Source organism: Bombus vancouverensis, chromosome 12, assembly GCF_051014615.1.
Source record: "Bombus vancouverensis nearcticus chromosome 12, iyBomVanc1_principal, whole genome shotgun sequence".
NCBI lineage: Eukaryota > Metazoa > Arthropoda > Insecta > Hymenoptera > Apidae > Bombus > Bombus vancouverensis.
This window is the reverse complement of record NC_134922.1, coordinates 7,976,164-7,999,830: the sequence shown is the minus strand read 5'-3', so window position 1 is coordinate 7,999,830 and position 23,667 is coordinate 7,976,164. Positions and strand designations below refer to the sequence as shown.

The 23,667-nt window shown below is 34.8% G+C and overlaps 2 protein-coding genes and 1 long non-coding RNA gene across 6 annotated transcripts in view; 1 reads left to right on the top strand and 2 right to left on the bottom strand.

Annotated features, from left to right (window-relative positions):
* Window positions 1-370: 370 nt before the first annotated feature.
* Window positions 371-3,001, bottom strand: Srp68 (signal recognition particle 68). Its single transcript, XM_033331617.2, has 4 exons — window positions 2,867-3,001; window positions 2,548-2,777; window positions 1,885-2,222; window positions 371-1,823 (listed from the first exon to the last, which is right to left on the bottom strand). Exons 2-4 carry the CDS (start codon window positions 2,639-2,641, stop codon window positions 528-530), a joined length of 1,728 nt encoding a protein of 575 aa, XP_033187508.1. The 5' UTR covers window positions 2,642-2,777; window positions 2,867-3,001; the 3' UTR covers window positions 371-527.
* A 74-nt stretch (window positions 3,002-3,075) lies between these two features.
* On the top strand, window positions 3,076-3,918 carry LOC143303471 (uncharacterized). The gene is made up of 2 exons (XR_013059825.1): window positions 3,076-3,389; window positions 3,560-3,918. It is a non-coding gene; the product is annotated as an uncharacterized LOC143303471 (long non-coding RNA).
* Window positions 3,919-14,361: 10,443 nt separating this feature from the next.
* LOC117155145 (extracellular serine/threonine protein CG31145) overlaps window positions 14,362-23,667 on the bottom strand; it is a 93,028-nt gene continuing 83,722 nt past the window's right edge. Inside the window, exons 6-8 of one of the 4 annotated variants that reach the window (XR_013059706.1) lie at window positions 21,929-22,202; window positions 18,134-18,728; window positions 17,512-17,998 (exon numbers count right to left, since the gene is read on the bottom strand). Coding sequence is in view for 2 of the 4 variants with exons in the window: in XM_033330777.2 (XP_033186668.1) it covers window positions 15,365-15,566; window positions 21,929-22,202 (476 nt within the window). In the remaining 2 variants the exon portion in view is untranslated. Of the gene's footprint in view, window positions 15,567-17,511; window positions 18,729-21,928; window positions 22,203-23,667 lie in introns of those variants that run through there. The other 3 variants (XR_013059705.1, XM_033330777.2, XM_033330779.2) reach the window with 3 other exon arrangements.

Genomic DNA, 23,667 nt, shown 5'->3' with positions numbered 1-23,667 from the left:
AAATCTTCAAGTAAGTCGGTGAAGGTCCGGGGTGCGTACACCAAGTACTCACGTTCCTTTACTCCATCGACTCGCGAATTGTTTTGAAAGTATTGTTTATCTATGTTATGTGTTGACTTAAGTGGGAAAGGTTGACTTTGAAACGTGTAATCATTAAATCGCGATACGTCCCTCATTCTGTTAATTTTGTCTATTTTAATCGTGAAAGTATTTAATCAGTTTCTTAAACTAAAGGTCCCTTATTCTGTCATACAAAAAATTCTATCCTGTTCAATTAAATGAAAAATATTTTAAAAGAATATAAAATTGTTCAAATAATGAACAAATGATTAGAATAAAGGAATTAAACATTAATAAAAAATCAAGCACATATTAATAATATCTTTTTTATTTTCATTATTCAATATTGCTGTTGTTATAAGAGAAAACTCGGTTTTTGTCAAGCCGATTGAATACGGTAAAAATACATTATCGTACTATGTGCGATAATATCCAAAATTGAATGTTTCTTGAATGTTTCCCCTGTTTTATTTGTTACCCCAACCCCAAAGGCCTTTAACAAATCCTGTAAGACCAGCTTGACCTCCTTTTTTAGTTTGGTTACCAAGTTTCTCACTCAGATCAGGGAATTCAACCATATTGAAGGCTAAATCAAAGAACAGTGGTTTGCAGGAGATAGGTTGCATAGATGGTGGCAATTTGTAAACATTAGGTTGTTTTGTAAGAAGCGCACTATCTTCTCTGTACTCGTGTAAACGTTCATGCAGCGGTTTCTTTGTTTTTGTATATTTATTAACACCAGATTCCTCTTCTTGTCCATCTTCTAGAACGCTATGTGCATGTGCTGTATACTTGGCACCTTCTATAGAAATTTCTAGCTTTTCAAGAGCTTCTTTCAATGATTCTGGAAGTATTTTACCATATTCTAGCGCATCTTTTGCATGTTGTGTAGATCTTTGATACAGGGTCATGGCTTCTCTCCATCTGTGAAGATTTGCTAGTGATTGTGCCATGTAATAACATTTAAAAGCTCTGTATCCCTTTGTTTTAGCTTCTTGCTCGCGTACAAACTCTTCATCATCCTGTAGCTGTGATATTTCAACAAGATTGTGAAGTGCTGCCTCATATAACCGCACGATATCTTGTGGTTTTGTTTTAGCAGATTCTGCTGCTGCATTGATCAATGCTAAGTTTCTTTCTAGTGTACGAGACAGTCTGATGTATTGCAAATATGTAATTAAATGCTGTGGAGGAGATAGCTTGTCATTGTCCTTATTTTTTAGCTCATTTTTGAATAAGTCTCTTACAGCTGAAATAGCATCTTTGCAATCTATCAAGTGCGCTTCCAGTAAATCAATCTTAGCTTGATTCGTAGCTGCTTTCTCCAATGTCTGGTTTAGTCTAGAATCGGCGATTAGAAGACCAGCTGCTCTTGGTGGAACTACACCGCAGGACTGGCCCCGCCAGGTCACTTCTTCGGCGTTTATTTGTTTCTCTCGAGTTTGAGCTATCAATGAATCTAAACTAGCTAACAACTCGCCACTTAGTTGTCCTCTCATTTGCATTAAATCATCTATAGCAGTGGTATCTCCTATGTTATAGGCACAGTATCTAAGACTGGGAGCAAGCTCCTCGACGCGAGCGTTGTACATTACTTGCTCAGATTCTGGTAGTGCAGATGCCAACTTCCCATATACCACCTGAGCCTTTTTCAGATTCTCCATTGCTTTCTTCCATAGTTGCAATTCAAAGTGTAGGGACCCATGTATCCATGCTACATATGCTTGAGCTTCTAATTTTGTCCTTGCATCGCAATTGACACTCTGAAAAATATATTTACCATTGAGAAATCAATCTGTTTTAACATAGGAAAATTTAAGTTACCTCTATCAGTTCTTGCAACTGTAAAGAATATGTAGCAGCTTTCCTCAGTCTTGATATCAGGTGAAACTTCTTTCTTGGCTCTGTATTAGACTCTTGACGCAATTGCATAGCATAACTCCAAGCACGTTCAGCCATCATTAGGGGAACTTGTAAAAATTTATCATCTGTAACCATCATAGCTGTTATGTCTCTCCTCTTAAAGTGACGCTTGTCTCCTTGTGGGACTTTTAGAACTTTTCTAAGGCGTCTCAGCCTTCTTGAGCAATATCCACGGTATCGTTGATAGTCACCATGCCTCAACCCATGTTGTTGCTGTGCTTCTTTTATTATTTTTAGAACTATTCAATCATTAAGTAACAACATATAATTCACGGATGATATATAAATGTAGTAATTGCTACATCATGCTTCATTAACACAAATATGTCAAAAAGAAATCAATAATATAATAAACATAAATAAAGACAATCTGTATATGGAAAAAAGATAACTTTTACAGCTTTTTATTTGTAAATTTATGAAAGTTATTATTTTAATGTAATTCCTAACAATGACATATATTCGCAAGTAAAAAAGACAGGAAATGACAAATATAGGTTAGGAAATAACATATGGCGTTGACAGAACTACTTTTGTGAGTAAAAAGCTTTTTGGAAAGGATACTTTCCATCGAATACGTCTTCTGCTCCGTCGGTGTCGTGTCATCGTTTATTTGATTTTTCTTAAACGAATCACTACTTTTTTCTTCGACGACCATCGTATAACCACGTACCCAATTTTCACCAAGTTTTTCAACCGCAAATTCAACAATCACAAAATAACTATAGCTGTTGCTTGGTAGAAATGGTACAATTCACATCTGAACATTATTTTATCCGGCGGCGATTTCGAATCTATGGCAATATAATAATAATGAATATAAATTAACCAAATATGAAATTATATATATTTAATATTATGAAACTTTTATTTTTATTATTACTATTGTAATATCGTAGAATAGATTTGAATTAGAGATCGGTTGAAAATAGAAAAAACCGTGTACGTCGTCCTTCTGTGGTTCGTTTACATTTAAGAGCGCCTATGTGACTAAAGCCACCTAGTTCTTACAGAGATATGAGAAAAACAAGAAACAACGTTAGAGTAGAAGGACGGTTTCGTGTTTCAAGGGCGGATGACTGAGAGGTCAGAGTATGCGAGTCGAAAAGCGAGTGTGTTGCGAGAGTCAGAGCTAATTGAGTCGTTGAAGAGTAGAGTCGTTAGAGGTTTCGAGTTGTCGAAGAGTAGAGTCGTTAGAGGTTTCGAGTCGTCGAAGAGTAGAGTCGTGAGAATTGATAGAGTTGTTAGAGAGAGAGAGTGTGTGTGTTAGATTCGTTGTGACGAGAGTGATCAAATAACTGTAAAGTTATTTGATATAGATACGAGTATTGCATTTAGTTTCCGTTAAATAAATATCGTTCTCTGTCCAATTTATATCTGTATATTCAGTTTAATATTAATAAATTGTAAGTAATCGAAAAAAAATTTCTGTCCTTATTTTTCGATATTACACTATTGTTATTATTTTTGTAATAATTAAAATATATTAGTAACTGTAATTATTCTTCGCATTATCTTACACTATTAATATTTTATACCATTCTTGTTATATAACCGGCATTTCTGTTTGTAACAGGTAAAATATTGGAAAGTCAGTACATCCCAGAGCATCACAGAGAATAATTATAGGACGACTGCATTCTAAAAATTTCTTCAACCCGCAAACACTACTTCCAAGCGTGACATAGTTCTCAGTAAAACAAATGTAAATTTTATATTATATTCTTTATATCATATTGCATATCTGTATGTAACAACTTATCATATACACAATATATACGTTATTATACAATAATATACACATTTAAAGGAGTTATACATCCAATACAGCATAGCTTACAAATAACACATACTACTACACTATAAAAATAAACATAATGTAAATCACTGCGTATTTTCTGAATTTCATTGAATAATACAATACGTCAAAGAGAATTTTACTGTCTCGTCATTTACCCTCGACTATTATCGTATCCAATCTCCCTCTCTTTCTGTTATCATTTCTGCAGCCAATTCTCATAGAATACTGCCCTACCTGTTTGTATAGCTGCTCGCATCCTCAATCTTTGTCGCACACAGTCTCTGTCTCTTCCTAGCGCCCATTGAATAATCCATTCATGCTGTTTATTACCGTCGTCTTTGTTCAATGCTGTGTACGTACGTGTATATTATATCCCTGTCCTTGTTGCACACTCATGCCTTCGTCGTCCCACTTGCAGCTAGCGTCTGTCCTTGTCACACACTGATGCTATCCTTGTCTAAGGATGATCTACGTGCTGCCATCTAACAAGAGCGGTAGGAACCGCAACTTGGTATACCCGATAATAGATGATAGCACGTGGATTGTTCGTAGACAAGGAGAGCACTAGTGTGTGACAAGGACAGATGCTAGCTCTGAGTGGGACGAAGAAGGCATGAGTGCGCAACAAGGACAGGGATATACACGTATGTTCATAGGATTGGACAAAGACGGCGGTATTATATAGCAAGGAAGAATTATTCAATGGGCGCTAGAAAGAGACAGAGACTGTGTGCGACAAGGATAGACGATGCGAGCGGTCATACAAATAGGTAGGGCAGTGTTCTGTGAGAATTGGCTGCACGGATGACAGTAGAAAGAGAGGGGGATAGTGGGCAACAAGGATAGACAATGCAGAGGGCCATAGAAATAGATGGCGACAGCGATGTTCCAGGAGAATGGGCTGCATGAGCGTCAATAGAAAGAGACAGTGATTGTGTGTGACAAAGATAGACGATACGGGCGGCAACAGAAAGAGATAGGTAAAGTGTATAACAAGGACAAACGTCCGGAGTATAGTTTCTCTGTTTAATTAAGCTGATTTTTATAATTATCCTTGGTCATTTCTCGCTATTTCCGAATCTTTCGTATTGTTTAGAAAATTTATTTGTTTATTTATTCGATGGTTATTTCCATCGATGATGTGAACATGAACGAAACTTTTCTAGTCCCTCGTATATGTATTTGTGAAGATGGCGAGGAAGAAGGATTGGATGCGATAATAATCGAGGGTAAATGACTGTAAAATTCTCTTCGACGTATTGATTCATTCAATGAAATTCAGAAAATATGCAATAATTTACGTCATGTTTAATTTTATAGCTTAGTAGTTTGTGTTACTTATAACCTTTGCTATATTACACGTGTAACTCCTTTAAATGTGTACATTATTTAATAGTAACGTATATATTGTGTATATGACAAGTTATTACATACATATGAGCAATGTGATATAAAGAATGTAATATAAAATTTACAGTAGCATTACTGAGAACTATGTCACGCTACTAATACTACCAACATGTTCTTCATTATAAACCATTTAATTCTACCTTATGACCTTTCTTTTTATTTATCGTATAACTATTTTAAAAACATAGCTAGACGCAGCTGCATGATCACGCGATGTATATAAAAGTATTTTCTAAGGGATACTTGCACGAGAACGTGTCCATTCGAAGAAGAAACATCGTTTGCTTTCTGCGAGTGCTTGCTGATTATGTAAACGACGCGTTAGAATGCATTCCATCCAAATGTTCGACATTCCTGTGGAAACTGCACCTTTCAAATGTTGCGTGCGCTCCTGCGTACAATCCTTACGATCTTTCAGATCCTTTTTTAATATATCGTCCTTTTAAACGATCATCGTTGCCTGCAAGAAATTAGCATTTTCTTTCTGTGAAAAGGAAATGGAATGCGCGTGAAATTACGTAAAAATGTAATTTTAAAATAAAAAGCGAAAGTATTGTTAGATTATAACGAGTATCATAATCGTTGTTGAATTAGTTAAGTTTAAAATACCTGATTGTATTTTGTATCTAACATTTTTTCATTTTGATTTTCAATAGAACGAAATTAAATAGAAGTTTCAAAAATTAAACAATTTAACCCAAAATTACTATGGTTCCCATGGTGTAAGGGGCAAGAGGAACCAGAGCGCTGGGAAACATAAAGGAAAAGTTTTATCTTTGAGGGAACTTCGGAGAGGAATAAAGATTGACAGAAATTGTAATTTAGAGTTGGTGAGGAATTCTGGATTTTTTATCGTTCGTTTTATCGGTAAATTTAATTTTGTTAACGTTCGAGACTCTGGGAGCAAGTAAAACTTGACAGGGGCTATAATTTATAGTTAGAAGAAATATTTATTCGAGATATAATTGATAGATTTAGTTAAACTTTGTTGAGATTTCATTTAAGAGATTCAAACACTCTATGGTAAGGTTTAGTGAACTAATTGGAGAATATTTAAAAGGGGAGAAATTTTCTCATTTAATTTAATAAATTTGTTAATTCATAAAACATTACAGTTTTTAAAGGGGAACCTAAAAGATTGTAAAATAATTTTACAAAGATTTCTGATTTTTCCAATATCGTACATAATATAATATTTGTGTGGAAAAGATTTAAACGATACGCCATTTTGCAAAAAGGGGCAGATGGAAATAAAGTTCTTTTAAGCGTTTTACGAATTTGAATTTGATATTTTTCCTTTGACTTCTGATTCCAAAGTGGAACTGTATTACCCACTTTTATAACGTGTACATTAATGGTTAATGAGGGACTTGATATCTCGCTGCTCCTATTTCTTTCCATCTACGAAATAATATATCGTCCATCTAAAGTTTTGATCAGAAGTTACTTTCAGCTGCTGTTTGACATTTTATTCTGACACGACAATGACTTTTCAAGTTTCAGAAAAGACGAAGAAAAATTCGACATTTCAGCTGTATGTATATGTGTGTGTGTATTATTTTTAGAGTAACATCAACATTTTTCGATTTTTGGATAAAAAACATTTCTATACGTGAACAATGACAAATTTATTATTTTCACTGGTACTTTCTGGTATTTAATTAACATTCGAAAGAATGAATTTATTAAAACAACAACAGAACACCATATCACTATTTTGTACCTTTCCGAGGAAAATAATTTATGCACACTGCTTGTCACGAGTACTAGAACATCTACTAGTCGCACGAACTAGAATAAATTGTATTTTATTTAGCATTTTACATTGTAAACCGCGCATGATGCGTTTAAAATAATTAGAAAATAAAATCCGAAAAAACCGTACGATATATACCAAATATCATAGCGTATTGTAATGCTCGTAATCGACAGTGTACGCACTGAATATCGAAAGATTTATACTCGTGAAGATATTCTATACATCTTGGAATATTTATTCACAATGATAATGTCTTTTAAAATTATTCTGAAATTGAAGAAAAACTAATCATACGCCCGTATACGTCAATATACCTCAAGAGGTTCAGGTAAAAGAATTCGATAAAACCATGAAAATGTATGCTTTGTTACGATATTGGAACTTCAACGTTTTACTATATGATATTTCAATTTCCAGAACGTCAAGAGGAAAGAACGAAGAATTTAATTAAAAATATTATCCATGTAACATACCGTAGAATATTATCTATATCGAATATTCAATATCAAATATTTTGGAAAAATTGTTAACTGTACGGGATCGATGGACGAAACTCGATGGGATGGATCTAAAGGGTAGATTAGTAGTAGAGGTTCGTTCTACCGGAAGTTATTATTTGCAAGGCGTCGCGAGATCTCAATGATCCTCCCTGGAGATGAAAGTTTGCTGGATTTTCGAAAGACTAACGGGAGAGGTGTGTTCCGCCCGAGTATTCCTCAATTTTCGAAAAGTTTTCGGCGCGGCGCTCCGTGGAAATTCGCCAGCTTGCTGCCTGCAGCGAGGACAAACCTGAAACACCTCGAAATCGTGGCGAAATCATTCCAACGAATTGCTGGAACGTTAACATAAACGCCGTGTGTCTTTGAACGAAATCGCGCGAGTTTGTTTCCTCGTGACTCGACGTCTGATCAGCGCCTGACCTTATCTACTTAACTTTATACTAAGTAGCTACTTGCAATTGAACGAAAACTGGAATTGTAAGCTTAGTCGAAAGTGAAGACTTGTATGACCGTATTTCTTGCAAAAATAGAGCAAATACAGTACTTGTATTTATTTAGAGGATTTTCTTATAAATTTGATTAAGCTAAACAAAACATTTACGACTAGTAAAATGTTTGAATATGAAAGCAGACTATTCCTAATTGAAGTGAAACTGGAATAGGTGATGACAGCGAAGAATCGACTGATTGTACTTTTTATAAAAGTAAAGCAAATAGAATACTTGAATTTATCTAGAGGATTTTCTTATGAATTTAATGAAGCTAAATTTTGGATATTTGAATATTCAATAAGAGGGGAACAAATTATTTTTTAAACGAAATGCTAGATTATTCTGGAATAGGATTTTCTGATAGTAAACAAGATTTCTGTTTAGTTACTAGCGTGAGATATCAATATGGTAACGTCTTCATAAATGATTTGATGTATTTGAATATGTAAAGTTCGAATGTGGTAGATCAATCGATCACGGTAATCAGATTGAAGGGAAAGCTGTTTGGAATAGGAATTTGCGAAGAACAAAATGTTTCTAAAGCCGTAAGTATATTTTCTTTCTATCGAGTTGAGATTCTCAAGCTGAACTTTCAACATTCTTCTTTGGGAATTCCCCGTCTCGATTCAAGTTTAAAATATTATATTATTCCAGTTATTATTGTTAATATTATAGAATAATTTTATTAACATTATATATGATTTATTGCAGTATCATAGAATAATTTAATGTTCACGTTTCAAATGCTTCATTATGTTAGCTGTCATTATTGATGTTATAGAATGTTTTAATATTCAGACGTTATTAATAATATTTAATATTCTATTATTTATCATTTGGAACAACTATATCTCCTAAATGTTATTGGTTCCAAAAATATGAAATATTCTATTATTTAGTAATTATTTAATATTATTTGGTAAGTAGATAGAACAATATTCTACCGAAGTTTTACTCGTTTAATCATGTCTTCAATGATATGAACTTGTATAAAAGTTCGCAGTCCAATCATTATCATACTATTACAGTATTGTAGGATACTTTAATATTTCTTTAATATCTCATTTCAAAACTAGTTGAAAAATCGTGAAGTATCGTTCGATACAATTACATCTCTGTATCGTAGACATTGTTGACTCCAAGGGTATGAAATGAAATAGTAGTTAGTTATCCAGGGGCGACTTTTCTTCCCTCGGACAAATAAAAATCTATATCAGAGTGTAAAAAAGAGAGAAGGAAGAAAGCAGAAAGTTTGTTGGACTAACATTTCTCCCAGTGAGAAGAAAGTTGAGAACGTCGTCGAAGATCACAAAGGGACGAACATTAAGGGGTTGATTTATGGGGAGCAGCGAAAAACTCACGGTCCAATGCGCCCTGATAAACATTATCCACGTTTCTCTTCGATTCTTTTTTCTCTTTTTTCTTCGATTTCTTCTTCGTCTGCAACCTCTTGCTCTGAGGATTCAATTTGTAGTTTAACAAATTTCAAAATTTCCTGACTAATTTCGAGAGAGTGATGATACCAGGCTAACGTGGATATAATTGAACTTTCGAAAAATTGAGTTTATTATGCGGGGAATATTAAACGACGTGTCAAAATAACCGATTTATGATTGAAGAATGCTTATTAAAAAGAAAAAAAGAAAAAAAACACTGTAAGTGCAAAAACAAATTTTTCAGGAGGAAAAGAAAACTTATGCATTAATGTAGTGTAAATTTAGGAAAAAAATTAATAATACAGTGTTTTCTACAAGCATTGTTCAATTCTTCACAGAAATTTTATAGATTTATATTTATACACCTTGCTATCCTTCTATATATGTATTCAATATTTTCCTGTACCATTATCTATCCCGAATTTAACAATTTCTTCTTAATTATTAACGTATCTTAATTATTTATTAACATATCCTACACGTTGTAACCAATATCACTATGCAATTATTCTTCATGTATCTTCAATTTTAATCTCTTTTTACTCGAGTTTTCACACTATCGATCGTCGATGATTTATAGTCTTGAAAAAAAAAAAAAAAAATTCCAATTGGGAAAAATTGAAATGGAATGAAAATTAATTTGGAAATACAACAATATAATATGACGATATAATTGTGTAGTTTTAGAACAACAGAAAGCAAGATTTATTCATCGAATAAATATTATATTTGAATATTATATTTGAGTATTTCTGTCTTTATCAGAAGAACGATTAGAGAATCGTCGAGTTGAACGATATAGAGATATCTACATTCGTCTAGATGGGAAGTTCGAGCTGTCAGGAAACAGACGTTCTGGCCAGGACGTTTAACGTCATAGGCAAAGCCGAGATTGCGTAATTAACAGGATATATCCTTCCCAATCCAGCCCTATGTCGGTGGCAAGGGGTTCCACGTCTTGCAAAGGGGGATTGAGATCGTGTTACGGTCCTGTCGGTTACAGGAACCACTTGCTAAAGCCGCCTAAGACGACTACCAAGATTGATTGGAATCCCGAGTTCCACACGAGCTCCTTTGGCCACAGAATCGATTGTTTTTGAATTGTAATCCCTTTGATACCCTGCCAGTGCAGTTGCTGCAGATTTGATAAGGTGGCTTCCAAGTTAAACGAAAGAAACTGGTACAAACGACCAATTATCATACGTAACGTTTTATATATTAGTCGCCTGTAAGTGGAGTTTTCTTTGCTTACGACGACATGAAATTATGATACAAATTATGGTTTACTCTTATTGTTGTTGTAACGTGAGGAATAGTAATTGTAATGAATATAATGATATAATATGATACAATGATAATGATAAGATATGTGTGTTAATTAAGTACAGAAAATGGAATTTGAGAAATATTGTAGATATATGCTTACTTATGAATATACGAATATTAATGTTGAATATCGAAAAAATAAACGGATGACTTAATTTCACAAGCTCCTTTTTCGCGAGAACACAGCGAGTTCCAAGATGTGTTTACAACTCTAGTTGTAAGCAAATATTTTCATGCTAAAGATTGCATTAAATATTACGTATATCGACAACTGATCGTCGAAATATTCTTTCAGCATTTACAAAATGTCTTGTAACTTCCATGAACGTAAACGTTTTTAAATATATCGTTATGATTATCGTTATGATTATTATTACGATTATCGCGTTTCATTGCAATTAGAACGAAGTTTGAAGGAGTTTTGTATGACATAAATAAAATACGCATAAAAGCTTTCTATAAAAATATGTTCCAATACATTCGTCAGCTACTCTACGTAATTATAAAGTTAAAACGAACAGAGAATAGCGAATTTCTATATTAAATGCGCCATTAAATTTTGTTACCTAATTCTTTGAAGGTCCACAGGCTCCTCCAAATATTTTCGAACTCTCTGCAAATATTTTCAAACCCTACAACGGCGTCGTTTCCTCGTCTTACCATTGAACGAAGTAAAACTTCCGACACGATTATCTAATAATCCGTTCTCGTAAATGCATCTTGATTAAAAGCACGGACAGCGTAAGAAATGGAAAGTTTCGAATGGATGCAGTTCTACTCGCGCGGTTTTATTGATCTTCCGCGAAAATTCGCCGTTTACCTTTGCACGTGAAGGCGGAAACTTCGTTCGTGGAGGGCGAACTTTCGTAGGAATAAGGGTAGCAGCATTGTGAATAAAGTGCCAGCTTCCTAGAACTTACACGAGTCGACCTGTATCGCCACGTGGAACGATCTCGAGGAGAACACTCGCAGAAAAATAATATTTCCAGCGAAGATCATCGTCGTAAAGAAAGTTCCATCGGAGATATCTTCATGGATGGGTTGATTCACGCCATAGAAATCGACGGAAGTGACATTATCTTTTTATTGTACTTGGACTTTGGTCGATTATGATTTACAAGTTTTCTTCATTCTTGATGAAAAATCGATAGCATGACAATTGATAAAATGATTTTTGTATCTTTTGCTACTTGAAGATTGGTCTATCGTGATTCACAAGTCTTCTTCGTTGTTAACGGATAAATCGAAGGCGTAATTAAATTATTATACTTAAAAAATAAGAAGGTTAAACATTAATAAGACGATAAAGTAAATAATTTTTGAGAAAATGATAATTCGACGAGCAAACGCTGTTCTTCAAATTTTTAATTTCTGCAAAAAATGAAGAAAAATGAAGTAAATTCGATTCCTAGATCGCGGATATTTATGCAAATTCATATTTTTATGTAGATAGTTAAAAAAAAAAAGAAACCTAGTTAGAAAATTGTTTTTACTGGTGTATATTGTATGTATACGTCGAGGTAGCGGAATCATTTAACAAATTACACTTTGTAGCTCAATTTTTAATTATTTTCTTGAAGACTACATCTCTCTTGTTCTGTTTATTATTATTATTACTTACTTTCTTAATCTTTAGATTATTTTGCACAGATTACTTATCACTTTAGATTATTTCCACAATTTTTTAGATCGACCAAGTTATTAAGAATCTCTTGTACCAATTTCCTCAAACGTCGCTTCCCATTTTTCTGACAACTTCCACAAGTGTTTCGTTTCGTGTCATCACTTTTAATTGCTCTATTTAATATCGTGCCGCTCGTTCCACAAACTATTTTTGCGGCTTAGTTTAAATTAGTCACACTACCAAGTATCTTTTGTCCTTGAAAATCTCTCTGGAAATATTCGTGAACGTTTTACGTTCCTTCGTCGTCAATGAAGAAGAAATTGAAACCGATTGGTCGATGAGTTTTGTGAAAAGGGGGACTGAAAATTCGATGGAGAGTCGAGTCATGGTGTAGCACGAAAACAAAACGTTTCAGAGAACGTGGTTAATAATGGAGGCTGCCAGGCCGGATAGCCTGGAAACTCTTAAATTCTGGCTCACGACGTAATTAAAAGACCTCCTGAATCTTTCAGATTCGCTTAATGAAACTCCGGGAAAAATTGATTTTTACCCGGTTGCTTTGTTTTCCTTTCATTACCGGTGTCTCTTTCCCGAACGACGGAATATCGGTTAATGCACTTTAATCTGAAATCCAATAATTCGAATACTGCTAATACGTAGAAAATCGCCGAGTTAACGGAAAAATGATCAGGCGTTTCTTCCTTTTAATTTCAACGATCTTTCGTATCTATCGTAGTAAAAATTGTAATAGCGTAAGTACGCTGTTATTTAAAAATTTATATAGACACTTTGGATGGTTTGTAGTAGCAATATATGGACATTGATAGAATATATAATGTATGAATATATAAACTGATTACATAAATATATAAAAGATATAAATTGAGCAATCGATAGATGGATACACTACTTGTTAAATTTAAATTTTAATGATTCAATTAATTAAGGTATCTCGTTAAAGTTCCGTAAATATTAAGCTTCGTTAGGATTTTCCTACATATTGATGATTGAATTATAAAGTTGAGAGATTAATGACTATTATTTATAAATGTGGAACAAGTATCTTCTTTATCGTATCTGTACCTTAGAGACCCAGATAGTCTGGGAATGAAGAAACTTCACAGAATTTTATTATAAATTTTGTTGGAAAATTGTTCCGTAATTTGTTTAACTTTCACAAGTGGCAGTATTTCAACGGTTAAAATCAATTTTATTGCGTTATAATATAATAATAAAATAAGAATACATCATTTTACCAACAGATAATTCTTACTTATGATTCTGTTGTTAAATTGCTAATAAACATAAGCAAGTGTCCAGGTACTTTTAGTAGTATACTTAAAGGAAAGTACTTGAATTTATAATATCTTCCTGCCGAGAATTCTGTACTTCTTCTAAGCGTGATGAAGAGCGAGGAAGTCATAGTTTGATCGGTAACGTTGTTAAACCGGCAAGTTCAACATGATATTTAAGGTCCTGGACAGAAGTTTCGGAACTTTCCAGGACATTATAATATTAAATTGTGCATAATTAATATCGGAAAACTTTTTATATTTATCTTAGTTTGTTTAAGACGAAGTTTAATCTGCAGAGTTACCAAAAGTGGGTAGAAATGAAATTGTATCAAGCACATATTTTGTTAATAGACCGCGGATTTTTATGCATTTATGGAATATTTCATGATGCGGAAATTGTACAGAATGCAATATGTAATAAAAATATATAAAATACCTGAAGCACATTTAGGTTCCATTTTTTATCGATATTCACAAAAATATGAATTTCCATAAAAATTTCGAACGAAAGATTTTGTGTTTATAGCAATGAGAGAAAAATTGCAAGTTTAAAAATGGTCTAATGATACTCAGATAAAATTTTAATAATTACGTCAAATTCTTCGTCAAAATTCTTTCAATGAAAGTTATGTAGAAGATCCACAGTACGAATTACTACTTGAAATGAAGGAAGGAAGTAACGAGGAGGGGATTTCCATGGTTCTGAAGACTGATGCTAATGAAAATACATCGAGGGTTAGTTCAACAGAGCTTTTTTTCTTTTCCTCATAGCCCAAGAAAGAAAGAAAAAAAATAAACACTTACAAGTTACAGGTGCACTTTGGGAACATTCACAGTAGTACATGCGTACGAAAAGCACACTTTAAAAAAGGCTGCTTCCACGCACACGCATAGCGTTCGCCACGGATAAAACACACTCTCTCTTCACGCAATTTTCTGTTCGCAGGTGAAAACTGGATTCTCGTAAAAAAGTCCGACGCTAGATCGCCGAGCAGGAATTGCGTTGTGTCATCGCGAGGAACTGTGGCTCAGAAAATCGTTCGTCTCGTTCAGGTAAACGACAAACTCAGCGATAAATCGTCAACCCTTGGACCTCATCGTTGAGCGAATGATCCACGAATCCTAAGGAAACCAATTTCTCAGCCGACCGAAATAACACGTCCGTCGACTTGAACGATGAAAACGCAGATTTTGTAAAATATCCACGGCCTTGACAAAAGCGATATCGATTTCCTTCCTTAATCTTATATACACAGAAAGCAGAGCGTTTTTATTTTTTTGATCTTAACTCTCTTTCACGTGCGTCGCTTATAATACATACACTATGTACAACCTCTTTGTACAAGTTTCTCTCAAATAAAAATAGAAGGATAGAATAAAAGAAAGTAACATTATTCTGCATTAGAAGACAACAAGAGTAACAATTTCGTAAAAATCTACCAAATCAAATCGAAGCACAATATTTGATAATTAACGTTGATCGATAAACAACAAAGTATCTTGTCAAAGATAAGATTCGCTTGACAAGAAGCGTCTTCCAAAACCATAAAATATATCGTCTTCGATCTTGCTATCGTTCGATTGTTCACTAATCGTTTCTTTCCTTTTTCTTTGTTTTTACACATGTCCTCTTTACAATAATCTACACTCTATCAGCGTTAAAAATTTCTTAGCTAGTTCTTTTTTTCTTGTTCGTATCTGTTAATAAGAAGTTTCTTTTTCACTGGCACACGAAACGGCTAGGATCCAGTGTCTTCGGTTTTCTCGTGGACGACTTGACTCGAGTCTTCGCGATTCACACAGTCTCTTATCGCTTGGAGAATCACACGCACCCTCCTGTCCAGGGCTGCGAAATGGGGTTCCCATAGAACTGGCGCCACGGGATCCTTCGCCATGCTTCTTCGCAACGCCTCGCTCAAGGGGTCTGGCCCGTTGTGAAATCTGAGAAACAAAAAGAAAGGAATGTTTCAATTTCTGGCGATAAAAGGATTTAGTCCTCTCCTCTTATTCCTCGTTGATATGAACTCCTATGTTACAATGAAAACATTCAAGCACGTGTTACAGCCAGACTGTGGATGTTTAGGCAAATTTATATCTTTCTGCCGAAATAATTAAAAAATGAAATCTACATAGAGATTTGTTTCATCTATTCAATAAATATTACTTTCTCGTTTTTGAGTTTATTTAAATGATAACAGTTTAATGATAATCACGATGTTCGAATATTTTAGTGAGCTAATGTATATTAACGAACAATGAAGCATTATTATTAATCGCCAACTTCTGCTCTAATTTCTCTTCTATAATCGTTCACTACCTTTCTGTTGAATTTTCAGTTCCACGTTTATCATACTTTTATCATAATGAATTTTATCATTTTAATAAACCGCATTACTTATCGGATCGTTTCACATTAATAGAAATTTGTTATTTATATAAGATTTCATTATACTAAAACACAGATTCCATTAAGTATGATAATATAATTTCATAAATATGGTACTCTAGACTCTATTTGATAATTTAATTTTAATACGAAGTATGAAGAATAGAATTTAGAAGGAACGGTATTAGATCGTAACATGAAATATTCAACTTCGAACGAACCGTGTTTCACTAAATCCCAAAAAAGGATTCTAGAAAGTAAAAAATAATTCTAGAATGTTATACGTAAAAGAAATGGGCTTAAAATTATATATGAAGCAAAGAATTCTTTGTTTTATCTACAGAAAGATAACGAATTCTTTGGCCTAGAAGGAAAAAAAGAGAAAGAAGCATTTAGAAAATACATAAACGACCTAATAGAAATGGATTGCCAACGCAAGAGTTAAATAATACACGATAAATTGCAACGTTGCGGAGCAAAGACCCAGAGCAAATTTGAAAACCCTTACGGGACTACCTTAACGCTCTAGGTCTCAAACTGCTTAAAATAAAATCCCAAAGATAAATCTTTTCTCTCTGGACGGAGGTGGTAGAATATTTGAACAATTCGTTCATGGTCTGTCGCCGAAATTCTCTTTCAAAAGACCACGCCACTGTTCTCTCCCTTCCTCTCTCAAGAAAGACCCGGTTGATCCTCGGTTTTCAATATTCACGGGGAATCAAAGTAATTCGATCGTTTTTAATAAACATGCAAATCCACGGACGTAGAAGTCGTCGGAACTCGAAAGATTAAAAACGTGACCCCTTCCTCTCTCCTTCTTTCGTCTCGTCACTGTCTGGCACATTGATCAGCGTGCTCGAGCGTGAGGCGACAGAAATTTTTCAATAAAAATGCAAATGCCCGTAATTAGAAGTTGGTTCGGCGGTAAGACACGTATCTTACTATCTATCATCGAGAGAACTTCCCACCTTCGTTTTGCCGCGACACCTTCTCTCTTTTTCTTTCTTCCTATCTTTTCCTTCCTGTCCCATGTTGGAAAAATTATTTTTCCGGTTTGAAATTTTCCACATTGCTGGAACCATCCTGCGAGATTTCGAGACGCGGTCCGATAATAGAGGATCTGGCTCTTCCTTGCGGAACAGGCAATGAATAAAGTATCGACTAAGCAAACGGCTCGTAGATGGTACTTATGGCGTATGTACAGGGTGAACTATTTGATTTTCAGGCTTCTTGAGCAGGAATGTCTCGGATTAGATACATTTTTGCAATGTTTGATCGATGATCTTTCGTGGATCTTTCGAAATCTTTCGAGACTTGTTTTCTTCTAACTCTCATTCGTTCCTCGTGTCAATCTGAGTCGCTTTTCCGATAAAAGATCGTATTATTCGGCTACATTTATAGAACAATTTTCCTGAAACTTATTGGCTCTGACGTGCGAATGAAGCGTCATATTTCTAAAGGAGAGTCAGTGTGAATGTATGTGAAAGACAAAGAGTAAAATTAGTTATTGATCTTTTCATTTTATTGATGTGTTACCACTGTGTCGATTTGACACACAACAAATATACATTTTGATTTCTTTGAGGAATGAAATTACATTATTAATATTCTTACGCGTGTTCACGATTTTGTTGATACTGTTTTTTATTTTTAATTGTTCTTTAATTTCTTCTAAGTGGCCGCCATCGAAGAGAATGTGTTTCATTGCAAGATTTTGGTTACATAGGGTACATCCAGCTACAGATTCTTTTGAAAGTAGATAAGTCGAGTAGATAAGTAGATAAGAATCTGGTGTGGCTAATTATCGCACGTGTAATAACCACTTGGTCTCGTCTGTTCGGTAAACTGGTGTCCGGTTTGTATTTATATTTATACCCTTCTGCGTTTCCTCTACGTCTTGCTGCTGTGAGAGTTCGTAGTATAATCGAGCTTCTCTGAAATAGTCGAGAGTATTTTTATCTCTGTATCTATTTAATCTTCTGCACTACTAGAAATATCAAATGATTTGTCAATAGCATCTGATTGCAGCAGTTGCAGAACTGGTTCTGATTCCTTCGACAGATATTCATGGCTAGTTCTTCAATGTCTAAGTCTGTATCTTATCAAAGTTATTCTCTCTTACCTGTTTATGTAGAGAATGGAGATTTTTTGGTACAAGTTTTGTATCATATTGTGGAACTTGGGTCGGTTGGTCGAGTTCTATATCCCATTTTATTCTTCTCTTTTATTGTTGTGGATCGACCTAAAAACGTCTTAAAGTCTTTTTTTCTTCAGCCTTCTTATCGACTTCTCCGTGTCATTAAATTTTAATGTTAGATAGTAGAATTTTTTTCACACTTGGAGATTGAATTATCGACGATTTACAGAAAAGCGAAGAGAAGCACAAGTAAAGAAAATGTTGGGTGATTACATATGATCGATTGATATAATGGTTTTCCAACGGGACACCCCGTACATGTGGGTTTGTGTGTATACTTAAGGGCATATTCTGGAAGAAGCACGCGGATAAAAGTATTTTTCTGGCTGGCTACTTCTCGATGTCACAGGGGAACGTAGAAAAGCACGCTGCTCTTCGCCGAGAGAAGGATAAAGACTTGATCGAACAGCTTTTATACCATTTGAACGATTATGGTCTTCGAGGGTATTGATGATCCTGAACGACAGATCCTTTTAATATTTACCGAATCGAAACTCCAACAGAATCCCATCTTCTGAAACTTTAACATATACTTTTTAAACAATTTTTTAAAATACAATTACATTATAATTCACACTTTCACTGCTATTCAGTTATTGCAATAATTTTGCTTTGAAACAGCTATTGTATTGTTGGTTTTATTTACTACTACAACATTATGTAGTGATAACTATTCGGTATTGTTATTCACTGATTTGATTGATTGATTATTATTATTATATAATTGGATTGAATATTAAATAGTATTGGATTAGTCTAAAAATTGGAAACTTTTGATATTTGGTGAGATTAAGGAAAAGTAAAAAGATTCTGGAAAGAAAATTCGTAAAGCTATTCGATATATACATATACCGTAGTATATCTGCACATACTGTTTAATAAAAATATTTTTTAAATCAATAGAAATGAATAACCTTCAGTTTTTTTTAATTTCTCTATGAACTTTCAAGGTAACTTAATAATTATTAATGAAGCTAGGAGATAGCAATGCTATTTCTAATCAAAGAAACATAGAATGAAAAATAATGAACGTAACGATATATGTAAGAGCGTATCGCTTCTGGGGACGGAAAATTAGATTTCAATAGTAGTGAAAGTGTCAAACGATTAAATTTTATCTTTCTCAAACCATTTACAAGCGAAAGAAAAAATGGTGTACTTATACTAGTATAAAAGCTGTTTCGTTTTTTCTTCGCCTACATTGTTATTACAGCGCATAAAAAGGTAATAGAGAAATCCTATGCTCGATAATATGAGAAGAAATTACGAACACGATCCTCGACAAACTGCTATTCCAGCTAATCAAACATCATGTTACGTTATAAATGCAACGATTTCGTGAAATATATTTGATAAGAAGGATACAGTATAGCCCTATATGTGTTTCGTATTAACGCAGGTTGGAATAGTTGAATGGGAACTAAATGAAAACGAAATCATAATGAAAGAGAAGTAACCATGACTGACACGATGAAGTAGCTGCAATGAAGTACCCACAGGATGCAATTATCCTATGATATCAGGTTTAATGGACAACGTGTGGGCTTCTTCAATGCGTCTTGAACGACCAGCACAATTTCATTCAAGAAGATACTCTCTGTTAGCTATGTTCTACGATAATAAGCAACTAGATCAAACTAATACGAAATTAACGATACTCTGGGTTTGATTTGCTCGTATTATTACACGATTATTAAGAGAAAAATAGTTAACATAATTACTAGTCTACGTGAAGATGAAAAGTCACGAGACATACAAAATACTGTAGCCACGCGAAGAGTAAAAAGCAAAATACGATGATTCACTTTCACGAATAGAAACATTCTGTGTGTCTTGTTTCTAGTAGGTTTGTTAAGTTATTTTCAGAAGTGAAATATTCGAGACACGTGCGCTAGTAAATACGCCAAAACCCAAATCAAACCCAAAGAAACATCAAAGAATCTAATAGTTGAAATTATCTTGACATTCTCACTGTTTTCATAAAGAATTCAACAAACGGATTCCAAGCGGCAGCATACATACATAACAGCTCAAGATGAACAGCTGAGCGAAAACGAGAAGGATAACTGGAGGCCGTAAAGGTTTAAAGAAATCAGCGAATCCTGGGAACCGAGATCCAGATTACCGCGTGGAATTCAATCTGCGAAACGAGTTATCTCGATTTTTATCGAGACAGTGGCAGGTGTCGTGCTTGTAGAGAAACACGCGTGCCGGAGATTCTGGCGAAGAAGATATCGGCTACCGGTTTCGACCTAGCGGACACGTAACGACGGCCTAAGCAGCGTGTCGGACAGATCGATAATCGTTTGCTGTTATCGTGCATCGGTCATTTGGTGCACGTACATCTACACGTACGCTCGCGGACACACACAAAAATCCAGGTACACATTCGTGGAGATGTGTGCACGCGTGTGTAGCTACGCGTGTCGACGAAATCCGCTCTCGTTGAATTTATCGCGGCCGTAAAAAGCCTGGTCCCCGTGAATTCGCATCAAAGCGGAGATTCACGAGCGATGCTGGCGACGGCCAATTCTGGTAAAACGTTTCACTCCGAAATCCGCCTTATCCAGCCCCCCGGGGCCACGGCTCGTAAAGTTTCCCCTGCGTTTCCCTTTTTCGAAATCCGCCGAGAGGCCATCCAGAGAGGGGAAGGGAGCCCCGCTCTGAATTGTAAATTCGACCCAGATCGATCCTCTACGCTCTCGCGACACCAGCCCTCGATACGATCGTACCCACAGCGTCGAATTAGAGCCACGTCCAGATCCACGATCTTGCCTTCGTTCTATCTCCTGTTCCCTGTGGCATTGTGTCGATTGGAGAAATTAATAGGAGATCGGATAGACTGATTTATGGGTGGAGATGTGCAGGCGAAAATCGAAATATTTGATGGATTTGTTAGAAAGAGTAGAGGTTTCTGTCTATACAGTGGCTAAGGCCAGTATTTTTACCATCCTTGTGTTTATTATAGCGATTATACTATCAATAATTAGTACACGCTGGTAAAATCGAGATACATATTGTTATTATAAATTTTCTTCTTCGTCTTCTTTTACGTTTCAAGTAGCATCTATATTGTGGTCATTAGCGACGATGTTTGAGTTGTGTGAGTTAGATTTTGTTGAACATATTGATTTCCTTAAGCTAGCTTATTGTATTTCTTATATAGTCTCGTGATGTTAGAGCTTTGTCTGGTTTCGTGTTGTATTTTTGTCTTTGGTGCTTTGTTCTTCTACACTCATAATTAAGTGATTAATGGTTGGTCTTGACAAGGGGATAGTGTGGTGGAACTGTTTTTTTGATTAACTATTCGTTCGTTACTTTTGAGCATCCGGTACGCCAGGCCAGTACATTGCTTCTATTCGTATCGTTGAATGGAATTTTGTTGCTAGAAATGTTATACTACGTTGTAAACCTTTGCTCCTTCGGTTAAAGTTCAGATTTTCTCCCATCCTTCTTTTATTGCTGTTTTTGTTATTTTCATAATATATGCACACACACCCACACATATACACACATATATATATTATAAATAGGAGTATATAAAACTTCAAGTATTCTACTTATGAGGAGGAATGTCAAGCAAATCCTAGAAAACAATAGAGTTTCCCTACGTAAAGAACGTGTTCGCAATAAAACGAATTTGATACAATAATAGGAACTGGAGCGGAATTATCCGAATCCAAGTTACGGAAGAATTTCTATAATACTGAAAGAACTTACTTTAAAAGGGTGTTTAGAGTTGTTTGTCTGATCATGCAGCACTGTAAGATGGGGGCCAAGATAGAGATCTCATCATGGAAAGCTCTGCCAAAACCTCTACCGTGATCCAAGTGCAAGGGGAACGTGTTGTTGCCGAAAATCTTGAACGTCTCGTAATGGTGTCTGTCCATGTTTCCCATAAGGAAGTCTAAGACGGCCATGTCCATTAGATCCAGCAGCCTGCGACCCTCGTGATATGGTGGAATTTCTTTTACCAGGGAACAGTAATCGGAATCTGAAAGCATACAAAAATAAAATATTACTAAGTTTTAAGTTGTATTTATTTTACAGAATATTAAAATGGTACTATAGCGTGGGAGATTGGTATTAAACGAAGATTCAACTAAACTTAATGAAAATCAATTATAACTTAAGAGTATTTCAAACTATCGCTTTTCATCGTGAAATTTTAATGTTTGATGGATATATATATATATTATGTAACCAGGTTATACATGGGTTATGAGAGCTACGGAACTTTTACATTTTTAAAGCTTCAGACTATCAAATATTCAGCGATCCGCTCGATAATATACCCTTAACGATAGTAGTTTCTTTAAAGCTCTAGGTTTCAATTTATAGCTTAGTATTTAATTAATATATAATTAATTATTGATAGCAAGAACTACTTTGAAACAAATGCTGCAGTAAATATTGTATAAAATATACGTATAGAGTGACTCGGGAATCCATTTGAATACTTACAGAAAAATATAAATACTTACAATAAAACATTTCGAAATTATCACTGTAAGCATCACGCGTTTGTTACGATCATACTTCTCGAATTTCAGACCAATACGAACATGTATCCTCTATTTTTATGAGATTTCTATTTGTAAAGCAATTTGTTCAAAATGAAAAAATTAAAACAACTGGACTCGTCATATTCTTTCCATGTGCATTTCGAAGTCTGTAAAACGAAGTCTATGAAAAGTTATCGTTAGAAGCAGAGAACTCACCACCTTAAACCAGTTTTTGTTTTATCTCGGTACAACACCTGGTTCCCGAGATATCGCCGTGCGAAGCAAGTATAATTTTTAATAATTCGATATCCCTGTCTCTGTCGCACTCACACGCCGACCTACCGCAATCCAGATACCGGTGCAGCGAACAGTGAATGATGCTGATTTAGCGTTTTTTCACTGCTACTATTAAATCGTTACGTACACAATCCTTCGAAAAAAGTAGGTCACGGCGATTTCCACGAATTTTGACCGTCATGCATCTTATCGCTGAACTATCGACTCGCGATATCCCGGGAACCATTGAACGTATGTATCGACTTCAAACAAAGTGCATTATAAAAAGAGCGTGCTCTGCTATGTACCGAGTATACCCAGTGGAAAATTGGTTGGATATTCCGGATGGATTTTGCAACCGGTTAAGACGGAGGGATGTCATGATTTTGATCGAAAAACAATAAATGTAAAATTGTTTTAGAAAATAGACTATTTTAAATTGATAATGAAATTATAATTTATATTAAGACGTCTTGAGCTAGTCACGAAAAATTATCTATGTTTATTTGTGCACAACCGTGTATACATGTATATAAAATTATTCAGAAAATAACACTAAACTGACGTAGCTAATATTCAGGAAACGACACTAATAATTGGTGACTAGCATGTAACCTTAGAAAGGAACTGACGTTTAGATGAAAGAAGCGGTTACGCCAGTAGAAGTTCAGAAAAAGA

Bases quoted from the DNA above. Each gene is read 5' to 3' on its own strand.
- Srp68 (XM_033331617.2), bottom strand. From the start codon at position 2,641: ATGGTCGTCGAAGAAAAAAGTAGTGATTCGTTTAAGAAAAATCAAATA. The intron at 2,223-2,547 runs GTATCCTTTCCA...ATGATTGAATAG, and splicing joins GAAGACGTATTCGATGGAAA to TTCTAAAAATAATAAAAGAA. The intron at 1,824-1,884 runs GTAACTTAAATT...TATATTTTTCAG, and splicing joins AGTTGCAAGAACTGATAGAG to AGTGTCAATTGCGATGCAAG.